The 20310-nt window shown below is 44.7% G+C and overlaps 2 protein-coding genes across 11 annotated transcripts in view; one reads left to right on the forward strand and one right to left on the reverse strand.

The window, feature by feature from the left end:
* Nucleotides 1–1099: 1099 nt before the first annotated feature.
* ANGEL2 (angel homolog 2) lies at nucleotides 1100–11919 on the reverse strand. 2 transcript variants are annotated; one of them, XM_061348357.1, is made up of 9 exons: nucleotides 11800–11919; nucleotides 10219–10652; nucleotides 8740–8993; nucleotides 7916–7985; nucleotides 6050–6471; nucleotides 5233–5359; nucleotides 4561–4621; nucleotides 3972–4135; nucleotides 1100–1603 (listed from the first exon to the last, which is right to left on the reverse strand). In XM_061348357.1, the coding sequence occupies exons 2-9, from the start codon at nucleotides 10643–10645 to the stop codon at nucleotides 1449–1451; spliced, it is 1680 nt and encodes a 559-aa protein (XP_061204341.1). In that variant the 5' UTR covers nucleotides 10646–10652; nucleotides 11800–11919; the 3' UTR covers nucleotides 1100–1448. The 2 variants fall into 2 exon arrangements, with proteins under 2 accessions (XP_061204341.1, XP_061204340.1); XM_061348356.1 differs by lacking the exon at nucleotides 11800–11919 and adding an exon at nucleotides 11000–11236.
* Nucleotides 11920–16309: 4390 nt separating this feature from the next.
* Nucleotides 16310–20310, forward strand: part of RPS6KC1 (ribosomal protein S6 kinase C1) — a 91932-nt gene continuing 87931 nt past the window's right edge. For 7 of the 9 annotated variants that reach the window (XR_009724710.1, XM_061348367.1, XM_061348368.1 and 4 more), the window contains exon 1: nucleotides 16311–16497. Coding sequence is in view for 5 of the 9 variants with exons in the window: in XM_061348367.1 (XP_061204351.1) it covers nucleotides 16393–16497 (105 nt within the window). In the remaining 4 variants the exon portion in view is untranslated. Of the gene's footprint in view, nucleotides 16498–20310 lie in introns of all 9 variants that reach the window. The other 2 variants (XM_061348371.1, XM_061348370.1) reach the window with 2 other exon arrangements.

Consider the following 20310-nt stretch of genomic DNA (forward strand, 5'->3'; position numbering starts at 1 on the left):
TAGCTGTAACCTGTACACATCCAGAAATCTGTTGCATTTATTCAAGTCTGTTTGCATTTATCAGCTCCAGCTTTGAGAATACTCATATTTAAATCAAGCAGCATCCAATATCGAATATGCAGTCATCTTCAAGGAGAGGGAAGATCCTTATTCCCAATTATTTATGAGAAAAATATCCCCCCTCCACATTCTTTGGTAAGTAATCATATTTTGTAATGGAACTCTGAAGTACTTTTTCAATTCACCTGGTTTTGGGGTAACTCCTGTACTTACTGCATTATTCTCAAAGCACAGTGTAACTGCAGTTGTCATTCTGCAGTCAGCAAAAGGAATGAACAAACAAATGTTTCTAGGAGCCAAACACATCTGAATGTGATCTCAAGAATGTGGGTGCAGGTTTTTCAGCACTACACTGGAAGACAGTTCTCCAAATGTTACTGTTAAAGCAGTTTTACATACATAGCCACACATAGCTGGACTTGTTTCCTGCAAGTTTACTGTTCAGGAAGTCTTTTAATGTTGGAAATGGTGTGTTTGTTAGTGCATTGTGAAAGTAAATACAAATCTTGATCGTTTAATATCTCAGGATCTGTAATTTTAATATACAGCTTGCCAGTTTTAATAACTCAATGGCAGACCAAACTCCCCCCAGTTGTTCAATGTGTATGAAGCCTCAAGATGTCAAGGAGTGATTGTTTTGTTCCTACAGTAGATCAGGTTCCTTTAGGTTCCGTGCTCATTGCACTTGGCTTTATTTCAGGTAGTCTAAAGAAGATGCCAGTGAATGCTACCCAAAGTTAAGCTTTTAGAAGTTTAAGAAGTAACCTTTAAAAGTGTGCCTTATTGCAAAGCTATCTTCTTCCTTTGGAGGTGTAATCCCGCAGCTTCCAGCCTGACTGCAGTCTAAGCGAATTCCTTTGCAGAACTATTTAGATAGGAGTGTCTACAGAAACTGGTGTAGTAAAACACGATCTTCTTGCTCATTAGAAAACAGGCTGTGCACACAGACACACTTCCCTTTGCTTGGGGGTTGGAGCTAGAGGATCTTAAGGGCTTTTCCAACCCAGACCATTCCATGAATCTATGAAGCAGCACACGGTTCTCAGAATAATCATTTTTACTCTGATTTACAATAAAAACCATTTACAACATGTCCGTGAAAAATAATGCCACTTTGAGGCTGGTACAGGTGTTTTCCATTATCAAAGAGGAAGCAAATGTAAAAATCTTTTATTTTGGCCTTAAAAGCTTCATAAAGTAATTTCAACCTTAAAAAAAAAAAGAGTCTCTTTAAAAAGTGTACTTTACACAACAGTAACAACTCAGCATGCAAAAAGCGGACTGAAACCGGACCAGCAGTGCTTGAATTAACCTTCAAAGAGACAGTGATCATCACATGAAGCAAGAAGGTGAAGGTAACTTCATCTACACAGAAAGTCCTTTGGGTATTACCGTTCAATAAGCCTGAACTCTGCTAGCAAGGGCAGGTGGTCAGAAGAGTTATTTTCATTGGGAAGACCGTTCACAGTCCAAAGATCTTTCTCTGTTAGCAGTGTCAGCCTGCCAAGGAGTTTCAGACCTCCACGACAAGAATCCTCTGCTCCTGGTTAAAACACAAACAGAACAAAACATGGGAACTGTTCATCGTAAGAAAGGGATCTTCCTCCATTGTTTCCTGCTACTACCTACTGCTACTTGCCAAAAGACATGTTGAGCTTCACATTCCCCACCAGCCTCTCCTTGTTGGTGAGAACAAGGTCCAGCAAACAAGCACTCTTTTCACTGACTCCTCATTTATCATCAATACATGCTAAGAACCTCCTGGATTGCTTATTGCTGGTGTGTTGTGTCCCCCCACCGAAGACCAGGGCTTGTGAACATGAGGCTGCTCCTATCTGTCTACAGAGGACCTCATTTGCTCAGTCTTCCTGGTCAGGTGGCGTGCAGCAGACCCCTACTCTAAAGTCACCTGTACCTGCCCAACCTTTATTATTACACACCATACTTAAAACATTTGTTCCCTCATTAAAGAAGAAACTCAGCAGTGCTGAGGAACGGCTGGACTTGACTTTAAACGTCTTTTCCAACCTGGTTGATTCTGTGATTCTGAAAACCAACCAACAACAAAAAACAACCCCCAAAACCAAACAGAAAACCAGCCTATTCCATTGAGAACAAAATCCTTCCATCATGCATCAAACTTTTAGACTTCTTGATCTACTCGAGCGAGCCAACTAGTCAGCAACCCTAGCTGTTGCCTGCAGAGCACGGGGATGACGCTGAGCAGGTTGAGTGCTTTCAGGGCCAGCACGAACAGCAGCTGTAACTTTGACAGAAATACTTTCTGTATGGAAGTGATCAGCAATTCCAGGACTTCCTGGCTGAAGCTGGTGCTTACCAGCAGGCACATTTTAAAGGATTATCCAGCAACTGTTCAACTCCTCACATAGTTCAACAGCTTCACTCCTTTGGCACCTGCCAGCTTTGCAGCCCTCTAACAACCCAGCAGCTGTTTACTGCTGCTCTGAAGAAAAGCTTTTCCACTGTGAAGATGCCTTGGTAGCTTCAGAGCACACACGTCCTTGCGCCAAATGTATCATCTGGCACAGCACCTGCATGTCTGCAAAGGAGCAGCTTGTTGCTGGAGAGAGCCTGGCCTGCATGCAGTGATCAATGTCAGCTCAGAGCACTCTGCAACCGCTATTACTTAGTTTTGAAGAACTAATGAACAAAAACTACACCAGTTTAACCTGGTTTGAGAATTCCAGGTTTGTCCCATTCTGTACTGTGATGTGAAGAATCTATTTGAAAAACAAGTGCAAAAAGGAAGAAGTGCTATAGCTCTGCTGGGGCAATGATGGTGCAACAAAATAGAGAAGCAAGTGAATTAAGATTAAGTTGTGCACAGGATGCACTTCTGAAATCACACAGGATTCAGAAGTCATTTAGGTACTTCTCAGATCCCGTTTTTTCAGTCAAAGCTTTTATTTCTGTATTGTGAAGCTTTTGTATGTGGTATTTTACATTAAGGTAGTACTTACTGTGCATGTTATGATAAATGAGACTTGTGCATTGACTCACTGAATTCTAACAATCAAGTCTCAATGCACGAGAAATGAAAGGGGTATTTTTATTTCACATATTAGAAACAATGTTAATTTATAAAAATCAGTTGCAATCTACAGTGGGAGCAGGAGTCGAATCCAGGTTTCTTTGTTCCAACTTCTGCAGAGCCATTAATCTGATAGCACCGCACTGTGCAGTGACCTTTGATGATGGCATAAAACACAGAACTATTGATGACATGGAAAGCACACTGCTGGGAAGTATCCACGGTAAGAGCACAAAGCAGTAAAGGATGGATGTGTTACCCATCAAGAAACACACCCGCAGAGGTACCGTGTCTTTCTTGCACCATCTGGTGAGTTCTAGCTGCAACTACAATCAAGAGTGTGACAACTGGGCACGGGCAAGCGACTGCTCTCAGAGCAAGAGAGCACAGAGGTCATCTACTTGACAGATGTTACATCAAGACTACCTGAGAAGTAACTAAGAAACCCTTTTAATGCACATCATAAACTGCTGTTTGCCGTTTTCATGACTGGATGTGACTGGAAACACTGCTTTGTTGTTGGTTCACTCACCACCATCCTGCAGGACAGCAGTAACTCTCAGGTGCTACTTACACTGCTGCTTTTCTGGGGCCTTGGGTCTTTTCTCCATGCTGAGATGGCAACTACAGCAATGGTCAGTTACGTGGAAAAGTTTGCCCTGTGTGGCACTACAAGCCCAACTGTGGTGAGATCACAAGCCCAGCCTCATTCCTCAGATAGCAGCTGACATTTAAAGCACTGCCACAAACCTCTGAGGTAATTCATATGTATTGAATTATCACTGCGTTTCCCTTGGAACAGCATCCTAATGCTCCCATTTAGCACTTGGTGAAAACAATCAGAAAGTTGTTTCTTTACCTGGCTGGGCAGCAGCAGCATCGTTTGCTGCAGAATAGAAAATGTAATCCACGGTGACAGCACTTCGGGAGTGACAAGTTGTTACTTCTGGGATCCCAGTTTCAGGAAAGTAATGAGAATAGACCGAAGACAACTTAAAATGGTGCTGCAGTTTTGAAGACACCCTAAACGGGAATCAAAGAAAAGAACCTTATTTTCTTGTCTTTCCTAGAAAGAATGAGCAATGAAGTTCCCAGCAACGTCACTACAGAGCAAATGTTCTGTTTATGTCAAGAAGTAACTAAAAATGTCAAAGGCATTTTCTAATAAGCAGACAGAAAGTACCCCCTAACCAGCACTGAGACCTCGCCTCTGCATTCTGAAACAGTATCTGCAGGTTCCTGCAAGAGCCCACACTCCATTAATTCCAGTTCTAGTCCTTTGCTGCCTGATCAGCCTTTGCATGTTTAAATGGACGACGATTTTTAACTCAGATGGGCAAGGCTGGGTTGGGTGAGCATCTTCTATCCACATCTGGAATCAGAAACAAGTTTGGCTTAAGCACAAATTCCCCAACTAGGAATTCCGTTTTTTATCCCCCAACACATACCTTTCAGATGCTATTACAGTCTCCTGAGCATTGTCCGGTTTTCCTGCTTCCAATTTTTCTCCTGTAAAACAAAAATACATTCAATTTGCATTTAAAAATAGGATGTAAGCAAGACCAGTATTGAAGATCAATAGAAAAGAAAAGCTAGACACAAGTATCTTTGCAGAAGGCAAGATATAAACTAGATTAAATTCTTCTGTTCCATTTGTAATATGCTCTTCCAAGACTTCCAAATTATATCCCGTTCATTTAAAAGTGGTGGATGAAAGATGTAGTAAGGAAGGAATCACTTGCTCTTCCCACCTGTTCCATAGATTTCCTTCACTGTAATACATAACCACTTGAGCAGAATGTGGGTTCACACTACATACATGTGCTGCATTCTTCCATCTCTCTTCTCCCAGTCACAGCATAACTGGCTTCCATGATTCAATCACAGTAGCTTAAAGAATATGCACCAGCTCCTGAAGGGCAATTTCTATTATCTTCTAAAGATTCAAATTTGCAAATGCTTATGTGAGCTATACCTTCACACTCAAATGAGCCCAACAGGGAAGTCTGGCAAGCTAAACTCTCACTGCTTTCCCCCTCTACTAGAACAGAACATGTTTTTCAGTGCTACCCAAATGATGTTTTCAAAGGTCCACAAAATTCATCAACCCAGCAACTGACCTGCACTCTCTTCTTTTTGTTGCTGTTTTATTTCATACACACAGTTTTGTGAAATACCCAATTTTTGGGGCCAGATTGGGATGGATAAAATTCTTTGGCCCCTTGGAAACTGTTCTTGTCCAGAGACCTAAGAAAAACAACACAAAATGAGTGGACTTTTTATAAGTTTAAAGCAAATAAAACCCACAGCCCCTTAGAATAAGTCTTTTATAATGGCTTGTCAAAGTAACAACAACCCTCATGCACACACACCCCCTTTGGTTTTGCAGCTGCCTGATTTTTCAAGCCAGTTCTTGTGACACTAAGCTGAGATACTACCAAGAACACTTATTGACATAACAGGAGTGAGTATACACAGCTCCCCAGCAGATACTTTTTCTTCACAATGCTTATTCTTCTGTGAGCAAGTCAAGTTGAAGCAGGGCTTGAAACAACTACTCACTGGCAACAGACACCAGTGGGGCTATTTTTCCCCATGTTTTCTCATTGTATGTACTCCAGTTACTTTCTATTAAATAGCATTTGACACATCCAACAGCTACATAACAAGAAGTTACAACAGAAACCATCTAACCTGAAACAGTTTAGATTCAGCATACAATTGCATTTTTGCTTTTACAGTTATTCTAGCTACTGTGATTCAAAGCTTATCTAAAACAAGAATCATCTTTCCATGGAGTACACAGTAGGTGTTTGCTTAAGTACTTATTTTATCCTATTTAAAGACTGGGACACTTAAACACAGTGATACAAACATCCTGTAATACTTATAATCAGCATCAACCTTTACCTGTGAGAAGTGAAAAGCATAGCCTACCTTTCCTATGGCGAGGCCTTCATAATTTAACTTCCCTTCCTTTATAAATCTGTACAATGGAGAACCAGGAACAGAATTGAAGTCACCACAGATGATAATTGGACAGAAGGTACCATCCTTCTGAGCAGCAACACTAGCAATCTCTGCCAGGAGGATTGCAAGTTGGGTCAGCTTGATGTCCCCGCGCCTTGGGTTATACAGCAGATGTGTATTGGCTATACAGATTGCAGCGTTAGTTTTACAGTGAGATCTAGGCTGCAAAAGCAACACCAATCCCACATTGTCCCTGTCCAAGAGTGGAATATCATGGCGAAAGAATTCCACGGGCTTTGATGAAATCAGGCTAAATTTGGCAGTTTTGAAGCAAATAGCACAGCCATCAGGTTTCCTCCCTGTCCTCATTTTATACTCACAGTGATACCCTGCAAGAGAGGCAATGACAAACATAAAATATCCTTGTATAAATAGAGATTATCTCAAGAAATAATAAAAACCTTTTTGCCCTCTCTAGCTTCAATTTAGATACTATGGGAAACCTGTTCTAATACCTTTTGTGATGTGTCAGCATCTATTTAAGATACCAGGCATATTCTTATGCTTCATCCCTGGCAGTGCTCAAGGCCAGGTTGAACAAAGCCTTGGGCAACATGGTCTACTGTGAGGTGTCCCTGCCCATGGCAGGAGGGTTGGAACTGGACGATCTTAAGGTCCTTTCCAACCCAAACCAGTCTGGGATTCTGTGATCCTTTCCTCATGTGGAGGAAAACACCTACCAAACCAAACCAAGAAAGAAGTCCAACAAGTCACATAAAAGTGGACTTGTGTATTTTTTTCCTGTTATTCCTAAACCACAATGGTTTAGGATTAACACCAATGAAGTGTTCCAATCAAAAGCAATAATCACTGTAAGTCATAAATCATAACTTTAAAAGGATTCATAGAACAAAGGCCTCAAACATAAAGGTCTCAAACATACTTACACAGCTATGTAGTTCTAGGCCACGTGCTCCTGCCACTTGTTGTGGCACTCACTAACTCAGTGTATCAACAGAAACTAATCCAGGAAAATAGAATTAGTCTGGATAGTATTCTGCTGGACTGGTGGATTTCACCAGGGCAAAGGTCTAGTGAGTGCCAGAACTAGCCCAGGAGAAGGGGCAGAACATGCATCTGAGAGCTAGGGAGGGGAAGAGCTACAGCAAGCTCCAGATCCCCATGTACAGCAGCAGAAAGCTCAGCTGCCCAGATGAGCCTGGCCTTACAGTGTTGTTCCACATTTCAGGTGGATAGAAATCAGTACTGCCATTACTCTACCTTCTTTACATTCAGTTCGAGGAGCTAGGCTGCCTCAAAGTAAGAAGGAAAGAGTATCAATCCAGTGCTGCTCCTTGAACTAGCTACTCCTGGCATCAGACAAGAACCTGTGCCAGGAAGCAAGGGGGGCCTGGGACTGGAAGGAGATGTAGAGCACAAAAGATTTAGATCCCTTTAAACCACCATGGAATGACATCCCTAGCAAGATGTTCCTTCCATAAATTCACACAGGAGAGTGGTAAGACAGTGCTATTTAGGCTGACTGACAGTACTGTATAAAACCAAATTAATACAAACTGACCGTGGTTTAGTGCTGATGTTTGGAAGATTTCAAGCGAGAAAAACAGGCCCTAGAAAACAACCCTATCCAATGGGAATTCTGATAGGAAACACTTAAGGTAGTTTCAGGAGAGCACTTAGTGAATTTATAAAGGGGGCACACAGCATTATTGCATGTGATGGAGGCAAGCTTCTATTAAGCTAAGGTTTTTGAGGAAAATTTACTGGGACAGGGGAGAAGACAACACGCTGGTCATAAAGGTTTTATCATACCCAGGGATTCCAAACTTGACTTGATCTCTGTTCTATAGTGGTCTTCTTGGACTTCTTGTAAACAGAGTACCTGAAGCAAAAGTTCACAATTAGGAGGTTAGTAAATCTATCAAAATATTACCACATCACCTCTGTTGGACACTCTGTATGGGTATACTGTAAAAATAATAATTCAGAGGCTTTTTGCCTTCATAATTCCACAAAAGGGTTCAGTCTCCTATAGAAAGTGCTCCTTAAGATCGGGAAGAGGGCCCCAATTCCTCCCACGCTCTCTCAGCCAGCTGCACATTTTCAGATGTGAAATTCAATTTAGTCAAAGTAGTCACCTGCTAATACATTCCCAGCAGTTTAGGGAAGGGCTAAGTGGCACAGCAGTGGGATGAAGAGGCCAAGGGCACACTTCCTGTTAAGTACAGAGTGGACAACAAGGTTCCATATTATAACCTGAACCAAAGATCAACCTCAAAATACGCCATTACAAGAGTTCTGGGTATCTTGGAGCCTTCTGTCTGTACACTGCAGTACTGATTTACAACCACCTTGGGACTCTGACAAAGGGTGTGCCAAAAAGACCATTCCAGGAATTATGGACAAAAAAGATAACTATGAGTGGCACGTACTGTAGAGTTTGCCTTTGCTCCAAGTTCAGACTGCAGAGAATACACTAATTGCATAAGCATAAATCAAAGCTAGTGTTAAGCATGACACATCTAATAGCTCAGCTGGATTCACTGGACAACCCACCCATCAAAAAGAACAGCAACAATTTGCTACTGCAGTTTATCAGTCCTAAACAAACGTCCACGTGCTCACTGTCTACTCACATCTGCATCCAGCTGTTTGATTTCTTGCAGAATGTTGGGAAATCTGTATGTCCAGATTAACAGTCGTTGCCTGCAGTGTCTGTACAGGTGGGAGTTATCTTCCAACAGATTCTGTGAGAGGATATTGTAAGACATGACAGTAAAATCAAATTTTGCCTCACTTTCTGTACTGCTTTGGTCAGTTTCTTTGTTTTCAATGATTTTCATTGTTCTGCTGTGCTGGCAAAAATATTCCCAGTGTCTTTTGATGGTTCCTGTTAAAAGAGCGTGAAGCATAAAGAATTATGTAATACACCATATGAGTTCTTACTGCTCTTAGAAATCATTCTGCTGACAACTATTTGCCCTTGCTTAATGAATTCTAAAAGCTTATTTGACTAGCAGTGATTTAGAACATGGTTCAAGATGAACTTTATATAAGCATCAGTAAAAAACTGAACCAAACAAACCCAAGCCCAAAAGCACAGCACAAAATCATTAGATGACCTGGATTTCAAACTGCTTTGGTATGTCCCAAGGAAATGGTTGTGGTCAGACTACGCCACCCTGCTGCTCCCTGTAGAAACGCTGTCAAACTGGTAAGCCAAATCCAGTCTGCTGACACAGTGTTACGCTGCCTTCTGCTGCTGCCTCCTCAGTGGAGATGGGGTATGTCAGTCTGAGATACACCCTTAGAACAGGACATGGGTGTCTTGATCTGCCTATACATGACTAAGGAGGAGTTAGAAATCATGCAACATGTTCACCTCTAGCCTGTGTACAATCTGAGAAACTCAAGACAAGCTGCAACTGGGTCCCAAACCAGATAATGAACCAGATTTGAGATTGAGAAATTAAAAACATGAATAAACCTCAGAATTACCAACAATTTCTAAAATGGCTTGTTTTGCCTTTCTGCCATTCCTAGTTTCATACTTACTATACGAAAGTTTTTAACAATATATCTGTCCATCATTAAGTATCCAATTATTTTTCAGATATGTATTTCTCCACTTGCAAAATTCATGAACCAAGTGGCTTGGAAAGAAGCCAGCTGAGGTCCAGCAGGGCTTACAGCCTCAGATACAGTAGCAGGAACGAAGCTATATACAACTGCCAGCCCAGCTCAGCCATGTAGCAAGTTATCCACATCTATTTTAAGATTCCCTAGTTCACAGACAGGATCTGGCAAAAGACACCTGAGAGAGTTGTCTGAACCAAACTCAGGACTCCTCAGGAGGGCAATCCTCCCCATAACTGACTGTGTTCTACTTCCAGCCACAATGAACCTAGCACTGGTAGGCTGTGTGGCAGCACAGAACGCAAGTGTGACACACTGAACAGCATTACAAACTGTAAGGCTTTTAAGACAGATGTTTTCTTGACCAAGGAGCCAAGAAAAACAGTAACTCAAAAGGTGCAGGCAAGATTGCTTATAGCTTGTTGGATGGGTTTAGCTTTACAGATAAAGAAGGAAAACGAGCAAAGGGCACCTTTTACCTTTCTTGCTGCTACGTTTTCCTTCATTCCGTGCTACAGAAAGACACAACGCTTCCTTCTGATCGGAGAAGTTTGTTTCTTTTTCAGGAGCTGAAGTATCATGCTGGCCACTGAGTCTTCTCTTCTTTGTCAATGGCTCTTCTCCCTCAGATTTCATACTGGGATTGGGTAGGTGAAAGCAAGAACTTTGCATGAAGTTATCAAGCTGCCAATTACAGTTCTGAAACTGTCTCCAAGGTCCAAAAAATGGAGGGAGTCTCCAGTTTGCTGAGGAATCAGCTGGAACGGGAAGTGGAAACGAGGCCCAAGGACAGTGTCCGGCCCATCTCATACAGCTGTAAACCGGGCTGCTCACGGTGAGTATCTGAGGACCATTCCAGTGGGCGATGCAGTCTCTGCCCAGCCTCTGCACATGACGGGCCAGCATGGGGGGTCTGCCAAAGAAAACAGAGATTGAATTACCTACACTCAAGTCATCCTGGTCATGGCTTATACAAAATACTCTGTGTATTCGTCCCCTTCAGATTTACAAATGCCATTTCATTTCCAAACAGTCTGACTGAATAACTACTTACAACTTATTTTCTGCCTTGCTGAATTCAACTTCAGATCTTTCAGGTGCTCAGTGGAACGACCTTTACAACAAGTCATTCCTTCATGCAGCATTAACTTTATGATAAAGCTACTTGAATCAGAAACCACTTTCCTTTAAGTTGCTTAAAAAGCTGTTGACTTGGATCAAGCCACAATGCCAACAGGACAGGGAAACAGAGGTACTAACTCTCATGGAATCTCTGGCAACAGCTTAAAGACTTGGATTCTCATTTAATTTCCAGGTGGGAAAGCCACAGCTTAGCAATTAAAGCCATGAAAATAAGGGGGAGGTTGGTTGGTTGCTTTCCAGAAAAGAAGAATGTGTCAAAACCAAATACAAAGCAGGAAGGATGTCTGAGGGCCATCGCTCTGCCCCGGCTTCCTCATTGTTTAAAAAGGAAGGCGTATTTTGAGCTTATAAACAAAAGACACTGAAGCTTGTGCGTCTGAAGTTGAACCAAAGCGAGAACCTCCTCCCTGCCGTTCAACCTAAACACAGCGTTCAGCAAAACCCGGCTTGTCCGCAGACACCCACCACGAACAGCTCGACAGGCACAGGAGCACAACACAGCCCAGGGCACCTCGGCGATAGGATGGAGCAGGCAGGCAAGCGCCGCCGCTCCTTTGGGAAGGCTCCGGAGCCGCCTGCTCCGCGGAGAAGCGCCGAAGCGGGGTCCCTTCCTCGGCGGAACCCCGCACCACGGCCCCGCTCTGCTCTACGGGCCCTTCGAGCTGTCAACCGTCCGGCAGGGCCGCTCCGCCGCGGCCAGGCCGCTCCCCGGCCCCTGCAGCCGATCAGGCCGGTTCCAACGCCGCCGGCGCCACGCCAGCTGCAGGGAGGCCCACACGGACCCCCTCGGCCTTCGGGGGTTGGAGAAGGAGGATGAAGACCGGCCTCCACCGCGCAGCCAGCGCCGCACGGTGCCCTCCGGTACCGAGGCGGCTGCAAGGCCAAGCGCGCCCCCCCCCCCCCCCGAATCCGCTTACCTCCCGGCAGGCCCCGGTGCGGGGCCAGCCCAGGGCAGACCCGCTATCGGCTCCGCGCACCCCCGGTGCCCCCAGAGGGGGTCATTCCAGGACAGCGCCAGCTCCGCCCGCCGCAGCGTGCCCGCACCAGCGACACCCGAACCCGCCCCGCGGCCGCCCGCTCGCTCCTGGGACTTGTAGTCCGAGGGCTCACGGCGCACCCCGCAGCCATGTTTGATCCGAGAGGGCGGGGCCAGAGCCCGGCCGCCATCTTGGGGCCGGGCGCGCCTCAAGGGGAGGTGTGAGGCGGTGCCTCAGCTGAGGTGGGGGGGGAGCCGTTGGGGGACAGCGCTGCAGAAGCGGGCTGTGGGTTGATGGATTTCAGGCTTTTTATTCTTTTAAATGGTTGCAACGCTGTGCTAACGTAGTATTTTACGTATAGCAGCATGTTTCTGCGGTTACTGTGTCTCGTGGGGTCAAGGGAGAGCTGCCCTGTGTTTTAAGGTACCTATGTTAGGGCAGCAGCATCGTCTTTAATGCTTGCAGAAACTGAAACTCTGAGACAGTGTTTTAACATTCCTAGGTTAAACCGCACCTGAAGATGCACAGTTCGACAGAACCTTGAGCAACTTGCCCCAGTGTGAGGTGTTCCTGTCCATGGCAGGGGTTGGAATTGGATGCTCTTAAGGTCCTTTCTAACCCAAACCAGTCTGGGATTCTATGATTATATGCTCTGCTGAGACCTGGCCCGAGGGATGGGTGGAAGAGCTGCCTGCCCTGCAGACGGACCCACTGCTGCTTACCAGCTGCATAAACAGCCCTCCCTATCTCTGTCGATGTTGGTTAAGCAGTTAACATGCTTCCTTGAGGTCGCCTAAGGATGGAGTAAATGCTGGCTCTGTTTACTGTAAGGAAACATAGTACAGAGCATATGAAATACAATAGTGCTGAATAGCGCGGATGCTGCGCAGGCACTGCAATCATGTCCAACACTGCTCTGCGTTCCTTTGAATAGTGCCATGGAAGTGGCTTTAAACAACAATAACTGTAAGGTTTTTGCAGGAGTGAGAGGGAAGACTGAACTAGAAAAATGAGTTAGGTAAGGGGAGTGCTAGTTAGGCAAGATGTCAAATCCACCTCGGGTTTTCCGCTTCTTGGATGCAAGTTACTGATGAAAGGTAAAAACACCCATCCATTTTCTGTTAGTTTCTTCACACTGTAATAAGAGAGCAAAGCTATTAGCTGCATAATACGTGGGTAGTACAAGACTTCCCAACTGTGTTTTCCAGACCTGTACTGGTCATTTTTGAAGCATTCTTATGTATTAGGTATGTTTCTAAGATAGAAGACAGTAAGCCATAGCTATAGCAACAACAACTGCTGTTATTTTTAGGAGCAAAGGGAATCTTCCTATGGAATGCAGTTAGTTTCTTTATTTTGACCTGTGTAAGACACCCAAGTTGTTTTGCCACTTCAAAGGTTTTTCCATAGCAGTCATCTCAGTAGTGATGCTGGAAAAGGGAAAAGGGTAAAGCTTTTTTAAGGTAAGCTTTAATGAAAAGGAAGATATGCTGCTAAGCTTAAAAGTGAATTGTGTAAGAAGCATAATACAATGTAAGATTAACCTATTAATACAATGCAAATTATCTCTCATCTCAAAGTTGCTATTATTTCTTGCCTTGATCTAGGAAAGCCTTAACAAGCCAGTAACACTCAATTGTGGACATTTAGTCTCCTCTAATTATTATTTTGTGTATCTAGGTTGGTTGCACCATGTTCAGAGATATTCTTCAACATGGTATCTCCAAATTCTGGTTTGTAACTAGAAGCCAAATTACTTTATGAGTCATTTGAGCTTTCGAACTCCCTAATGAATGGAGGCTCACCGAGGGATGTTTTGATTGATTATACTGCACATTGGAACAGCCGCGGTGGTTCAGATCAATGGTCCAGTGAGCTCAGTTTCCTGCTTTCTAAAAGCGGTTAGCAGCAGATGCCTAGAGGTGTGCAGGGGCTGAGTAAACTTCAAATGAACACTTCCCTGCCTCCAGCTGTTTCCAGCTCAGCAGATTTCCTAAGCCTGGTGTGTTTGTCTCTTTAGTTACTCTCAGTGACTCTCTCACCCAAGTACTTGACTTTGCAAACGTTCTGCATCAGCAGCATCCTCTGACAAAAGTCCTGCGGGTCTAGCACTCATCATATGACTTTATTATCGTTTTATGACCTCATTCATACCAACTTCACTGGCCTTTGGTTCTGGTGCTAAAAGAGACTAAACAGTCCATCCCTGTCCATCTTCTCCATGCCACTCATGATTTTCATGGACCGCTATCATGTCTCTTCATATTATTCCTTCTTCCACACTGAAAAATCTCAGACTACTCCATTGTGCTGCACAAGGAAACTGTTCCATATATCTGATCATTTTTATTGTCCTTCTTATTTCAGGCATGGAGCGATGCAGTTGCAATATACTCTTCTCTGTCTTGTTCTCTACTCCTACTGCTTCTTCTCCCTTCCTCCTCCCACCAAACTGCTAGCTTTTGAGTTACGAGATTGAAGTGTGTTTTCAACTAGCTCTTTGGTTGTTTTTTGCATGTGATACCACTGCATCTGAGTAGCTGAAAGCTACAGCTAAAGTTAAAGAAGATGAGTATAAAACCGTGTCCTTCAGATCATTCTGTCCAACCCCTTCAATTCTGATCTAAATTTCACATCTAAACAAACCTCACATGAGGTTTCCTCACTTGTACTTTAAAACTACTCCAAACAGAAGATCTCCTTTTGGAAAGTCTCTTGCAATGAAACTTCAACTGGTATAAGTGGTATAAGAAAACAATTGCTATCTAATGGAGTTTGATGCATATCTTAGCTTTGGGACATGGGAACTTGCTTTAGAAGAATGATGATCAAATTCCTTGTCATAGTTACTTCCATGAAATTAGATGTACCCAATGCGAGCTTGTGCTTCCAGGTCTATGGAAGTGAATCTGATCTAGAACTCAGATTAATGTGGTTATAGGTGGTGACCTTTCATTTACACAGCAATGACTGAGGATGTTGTAAAGATTCACAGTGCATTTCAGTTGTCCTCAAAGGAGAAATGCTTACTATGAGCTTCAGTAGGAGAGTCTCTGATCTGTTACAAAGAAATGCAGTTAAGTATTTTTCTTCATGTCAAAGACCTGCATGAGACCAGAGAGACCTGGTAATGAAAAGATGATTTTTTTAACATCTGCTGTTAAATGATGCACAATGATAAAAAAAAGAGAAAATAATCCTAACAGTTTATATAATCTAAAGTGTGATCTCTATTTGCATAGATCTACCTTTGAATAGAGCCCACTACAGCCAAGCAATTGAAGGTACCTATAATCTTACAGAAGGAGAGTGTCTTGCAGCACATGCCAAACCCTGGAGAGTTCCCTCACCCCGAAGTGTTTTGCAGACCTACGTGTACATGAGGGCCCATCTGCAGGAAGGAGTCCGGGTACAGCTTAAAGAATCTGGAAAAGATATTAAACACAAAACATGGAAATGCAGTAGCCATCGAACTTGCCTTTCTGTGAGCATTCCTCTTTGAAATCCATTAGTCATTTCTGTGTTACAAGCCTTTAAGGCAGCATATCTGAAAATAGCTCATGGCAACGCTGGAATTGGCAGACCAGCTCTGTCAGTGGAAGGTCTTGTTAAAGATCTGTAGACACCATGTGGGTGCCTGTATCTGAAAGGGGCTTGGTGGTCATTGCTAAGTGTAAACCCCTCACAGCTGTGCCCTAACAGAACACCTTTAACTCTCTCGAATTGACTGTAGGAGAAAGTTCAGAGGAGGCCATGAGGATGATCAGCAGCTGGAGCACCTCCCGTATGGAGACAGGCTGAGAACACGGGCTATTCAGCCTAGAGAACAGAAGCTGCGTGGAGAAGCTTCCAGTGTCTGAAGAGGGCTACAAGGATGCTGGAGAGGGACTCTTCATCAGGGACTGCAGCAACAGGACAAGGGGTGATGGGTTCAAAGTGAAACAGGGCAAGTTTAGGTTAGATCTAAGGCAGAAGCTCTTCCCTGTGAGGGTGCTGAGGCGCTGGCACAGGGTGCCCAGAGAAGCTGTGGCTGCCCCATCCCTGGCAGTGCTCAAGGCCAGGTTGGACACAGGGGCTTGGAGCAAGCTGCTCTAGTGTGAGGGGTCCCTGCCCGTGGCAGGGGTCTGGAACTGGATGAGCTTTAAGGTCCTTTCCAACCGAACCCATTCTGTGATTCTATGACCACGACACCTTGTCCTCCCCCATGCTGGGGGGGTGGGAAGGCCACATCCAAGCTGCTCGTTAGGAACCGGGATACTCATAACCGGCAGCTGGAAGCAGTGTCTCCATCTCCAGCCCGCCGAGGCTCAGCCTCGCCCAGCCTCTGAAGCATCCATAAGTGGCACCGCGCCCGCCCCTCCGCAGCCGCTGCTCTCCGCGGCGGGTCCAGCTGGCGTTCCCCGCGGCGGGGCGGGCCCGCTTGGGCCCTCGGCACCGCCCGGGTGGGGCGGAGCGTTCCGGGGCGCCGCTTCCGCCTGTCTCGGGGCCCGGCGCGGCGCGGCGGCGTTGCGGCGGCGGCGGGGGGGGTTCAGCATGCTGAGCCCGCGGGAGCGCGGCGGGGACCTGGCCCGCTTCTACACGGTGACGGAGCCGCGGCGGCATCCCCGCGGGCACACCGTCTACAAGGTCACGGCGCGGGTGAGTCAGAGCCCGGCCCCGGCCTCGGCCTCCTCTGTGCCGGCTCTAGCTCTGCCCCTCGCCCGCAGGTCCCCGGGCCCGGCCGGCTTCCGAGGCGGTCTGTAAAGCCGCGGCTGTGTGCGGCTCTATTCCGCACACAGCCATGGGCATCCTGGCGTGCCCTGCGCTGATGGGGCCGGCCGCGGTGTGGACCCCCCCTCATTGAGCACGGGTGGGAGGGGAGGAAGGAGGGTCGGGCACGGCGGGTCCTCTGAGCTGAGCCTCGGTCGTGTCCTGCGAACTTGTGGCTTCACTTAGCGTGATGGTCCCCGAGGCTCTTCGCAGTGTCAGTTTCTTTCCTGTTTGTTGCAGGTTGTGGTTGAATAGCTTACAAACATCAACTGTTTATTTATTTGTCTATTTCCCTGGTTTGCTTGTAAGCTTGTCAGTGCTGGGGTAGCGGTTGGGCTTGATGGGCTTACAGGGCTTTTCCAGCCTGGTTGATTCTGTTCTCCTCTTCCCAGTCTCTCATTTAGCCCAATTGTGCTGTCTTCCCAGTCTCTCATTTAGCCCAATTGTGCTGTCTTCCCAGCTGCCCCGCAGTACAGTCAGCTATGGGGAAAAACAAGGGAGCAGGGTATGGGTATGTAGGTACAGCCTGCACTGGAAGCACAGAGCTCAGTTGGATAATATTTATACAGCCCCTTTCTAAAGGGTTGCATGTACCCAGCGTTCAACCCCACTGGGGAGAAGAGGGTTTGAGTGCGTAAGAGAGGCCTAGCAGGAGGAGAAGGAAAGCTGAAGCGGAGTGCTGGCTTGGTGCTAGTGTTACTGAAAGCTCCTTCTGTTCCCGTAGGGAAATTTGTTGCTTCCTTTTCTCCTCCGCTTTCCTATTTAAGCCAAAAAGGGGGGGGAGTAAGTGTGGAGATAGGTGCAGGAGGAGTTCAGGTCACAGGTATGGTGGGATATGTTCAGAGCATCAGAAAGTGTCATGAAGGGACAGAGTTTATTTAAATGACCTGTGATCTTGTGGCTATTGCAGCTGTAGACATTCTGCCTGTGAACACAGTGTGGGTTTTTTATGTACCTTCTCTAAATTCAAAGAATACAATGTTCTGTATGTGTATATATATTGTAGCTTGCGGGTTCAGCTGTGATCACTTTGTGTGACTTGTGAAATTAAGATACTGTTTTAAATTCTTTTTTTTTTTTTTTAATCAAACATATAAGAACAAATCCACCCACCATAAATGTGGGATGTGTTTAAAACATTCTTTTTAGTCCAGTAAACTGCAGTATTTGTTAAAGGAAAAAGAGGAAAAGAGGTGTTTTTCTCTCTGATGTTCTAATCTAAAAAGCCTTTCCTGAGATAGAGAACAGTGCCATCATCTCTTTCTGCACTAGTCATGATGGGCTGTGCGAGTGTGTTCTCAAAAGTTGTGTCAGTGCAATGGAGAGTAATAGAAATGAGCCAAGACTTTGCTTATTTTACTGTGATAACTTTGTTCTTACTGGCTAAAGCCAGTTAAAAGGCTCTGTGATGCTTTTGTTTATGCAGAATTGTTCAAGAGATCATTAGTTCTTCAGGGTGAAAATACTTTATTTCTTTGCAGCAAAGGATGCTTTGGATTTACAAATGTGGTAAATGCCCCGTCCCAAGGCCAGGTTGGATGGGGCTTGGGAAACATGGTTTAGTATGAGACATCCCTGCCCATGGCAGGGGATTGTAACTGAATGGTCCTTTCCAACCCAAACCATTCCATGAGTCTATGATTCTAAATAATTCTATAAATAACCTTTGTTTCAGTGAGGACCTATCTGGTAATCTGTTATGGAGTACTTGATACTTGAAATGAGGAGTTAGATGCTGAACAAAATGATTTAAAATAAAAAAATCTGTTACCCTCCCTTTTTCTTTCCTCTTATTCCTCCCTCCTGTTCCTGCAGTGATCTGGCTCCATGGTTGCTATCACAGCACTACAGCTGTATTTGCTGATCTGATGCACAGCAGCTTTGAGGGACTGCCAGGGAGAAAGTGAGGTGGATCTTCCCGTTGTGTTGAGTACCCTTCTGGCTGAGATTTAGGGTATTCAGTATGTGCAAGTGGAGATTTTGGGTTCATCTCAATGGTCTATGAATCCTCTGAAACAAAGAACAAGGAACTTTTTGTTGCAATATAATGTATTGCAACAGAAAGATAGAATTAATATTAATATATTAATATTGTATAGTATAATTATGGATGAGCACTCCTTCATTATGTCCTAAACATCTGACTGAAAGGCACAACCGCCCATACAGTCTCTTCTGAGTGCTAAGGTGGTCTATCCTTACTACAGCTTTTTCTTAAAGACTTTGTCTGCATAGCAGAGAATATATATTTTATTTTCTTGTAAACTGTGGAACAATAGTAAATGCAGACAAGATTAGATTAATATTGTCTCTTATCCATTTCCAAAGACACAATAATGTAAAGGGGGTTACAGTGTGAGGAGTGTCCTTAATGGTGTCTGAAAGTAAAGGCCACAAATAAAAGTCCAGTTAACTGAAGATTAGATAATTAAAATTCTAATGAGTTATGTTGGATATCTGCTGGTCAGACAAAGAAGAGGATAGTCTAAAATACTTTGTTTGCTAGCCAGGATCCTTGCAGGATCTATTTTCAGCTCCTAACACAGTAATTATGCATTGCTTAGCTCATTGCTGGGTATCCTAATGGTATTTTTAAGGATAGATTAAAGCTGCTTGCATTACAGATTTGTAAGAGTTGACTGCATTGATCCTTGTGGGAGGATTAAAAACATGCACTGAAAATTTGGGGGGGGGGGGGGATTGGATAATCTTTGCCAAGTCTCTAGGTTGGATTAAAGGGGCAGACCTCTTCTCAGGTTGACCTTCAGAAAAAGGTATGAAGAACAAAGTAGGACAGCACATAAATTATTACATACTGACTTAAAGTTGGCATGGCTGGTAGATATAGAAGGCGATGTAACATTAGGACAAGTATGAAACAGGGTCTGTGGGTTTTATTCCAGATTCTTACTAACTGGCTGGGTAATTACTCATCTCTCTGGGTCTCCTTCTGCCCATCTGGTAACTTACCTAGCTGCCAAAACTGTTGCAAGGCTTTAACTAAAGGTGAACTGCAAAGCAAAGCAGTTGGTGTGTGCCCTTTGGTATTCTGTGATGTGTAGCCATGCCTGTGATACCTTCTTCCCCCAGCTCTGCAGGCTCCTTACATCAAGTACACCAGCTATTAGAAAAGAAGGTTAGTAATATTTCACCAATTGTAGGTATCAACTGCCTGGTAATGAAGGAAAGAGCAAGGGCTGCCAAGGTTAAAATCAGGTAAAGTTGCCAAATGTTGGGTTACTGCAGAGTGAGGAGAAGTTGAGGAAGGTTTTGCTAATGTAGACTACGCTGGAAGAAGAGGACTTTGTGCAAGGTGAGAGAAAGCCTTGTGAAGGAGGATGTTTTAGGTCTTTTGAGAGCTTGCTGGAGGAGGTAACACTTTTCTGCCTCGTCTCCTCCAGGATGTGTGGAAGATGAGTGGCTGGGCTGTGTAGTAAACTGATGTTACGAAATCTGGGAGGCTTTGGCGAGGCTTCCTGAAAAATGAAAGGGAGGAAGAGAGCTAATTTGTGGAGACTAAATATGAGGGGTTTGTTGCTGTCACTTGGCAAGAGGGAAGTGTAGATTCAGTGTCTTCCATCTTAGAGCAGCAGCTCTAAGTGTGGTGTTTGTGGTTCAGTGGGGTGGTGTTGTAGTCTCTGGGGTGCAGGTAGTGTGGACTCCTGGCGCTTGCCTACTTGCATCACTTACTCACAGCAGTGA

This window comes from Neopsephotus bourkii, unplaced genomic scaffold (genome assembly GCF_033783945.1).
Source record: "Neopsephotus bourkii isolate Nb327-2 ecotype Australia unplaced genomic scaffold, CSIRO-AGI_Nbou_v1 NB_354, whole genome shotgun sequence".
Classification (NCBI taxonomy): Eukaryota; Metazoa; Chordata; class Aves; order Psittaciformes; family Psittacidae; genus Neopsephotus; species Neopsephotus bourkii.

What these genes read in the sequence shown, in the direction of transcription:
- ANGEL2 (XM_061348357.1), bottom strand. Translation starts at nt 10,645, where the DNA reads ATGCTGGCCCGTCATGTGCAGAGGCTGGGCAGAGACTGCATCGCCCAC. An exon ending in AAAACGTAGCAGCAAGAAAG is followed by an intron (nt 8,994 to 10,218) that starts GTAAAAGGTGCC and finishes CTCTTTTAACAG; the next exon opens with GAACCATCAAAAGACACTGG. An exon ending in GTCAAGTTTGGAATCCCTGG is followed by an intron (nt 6,472 to 7,915) that starts GTATGATAAAAC and finishes CCTCTCTTGCAG; the next exon opens with GGTATCACTGTGAGTATAAA.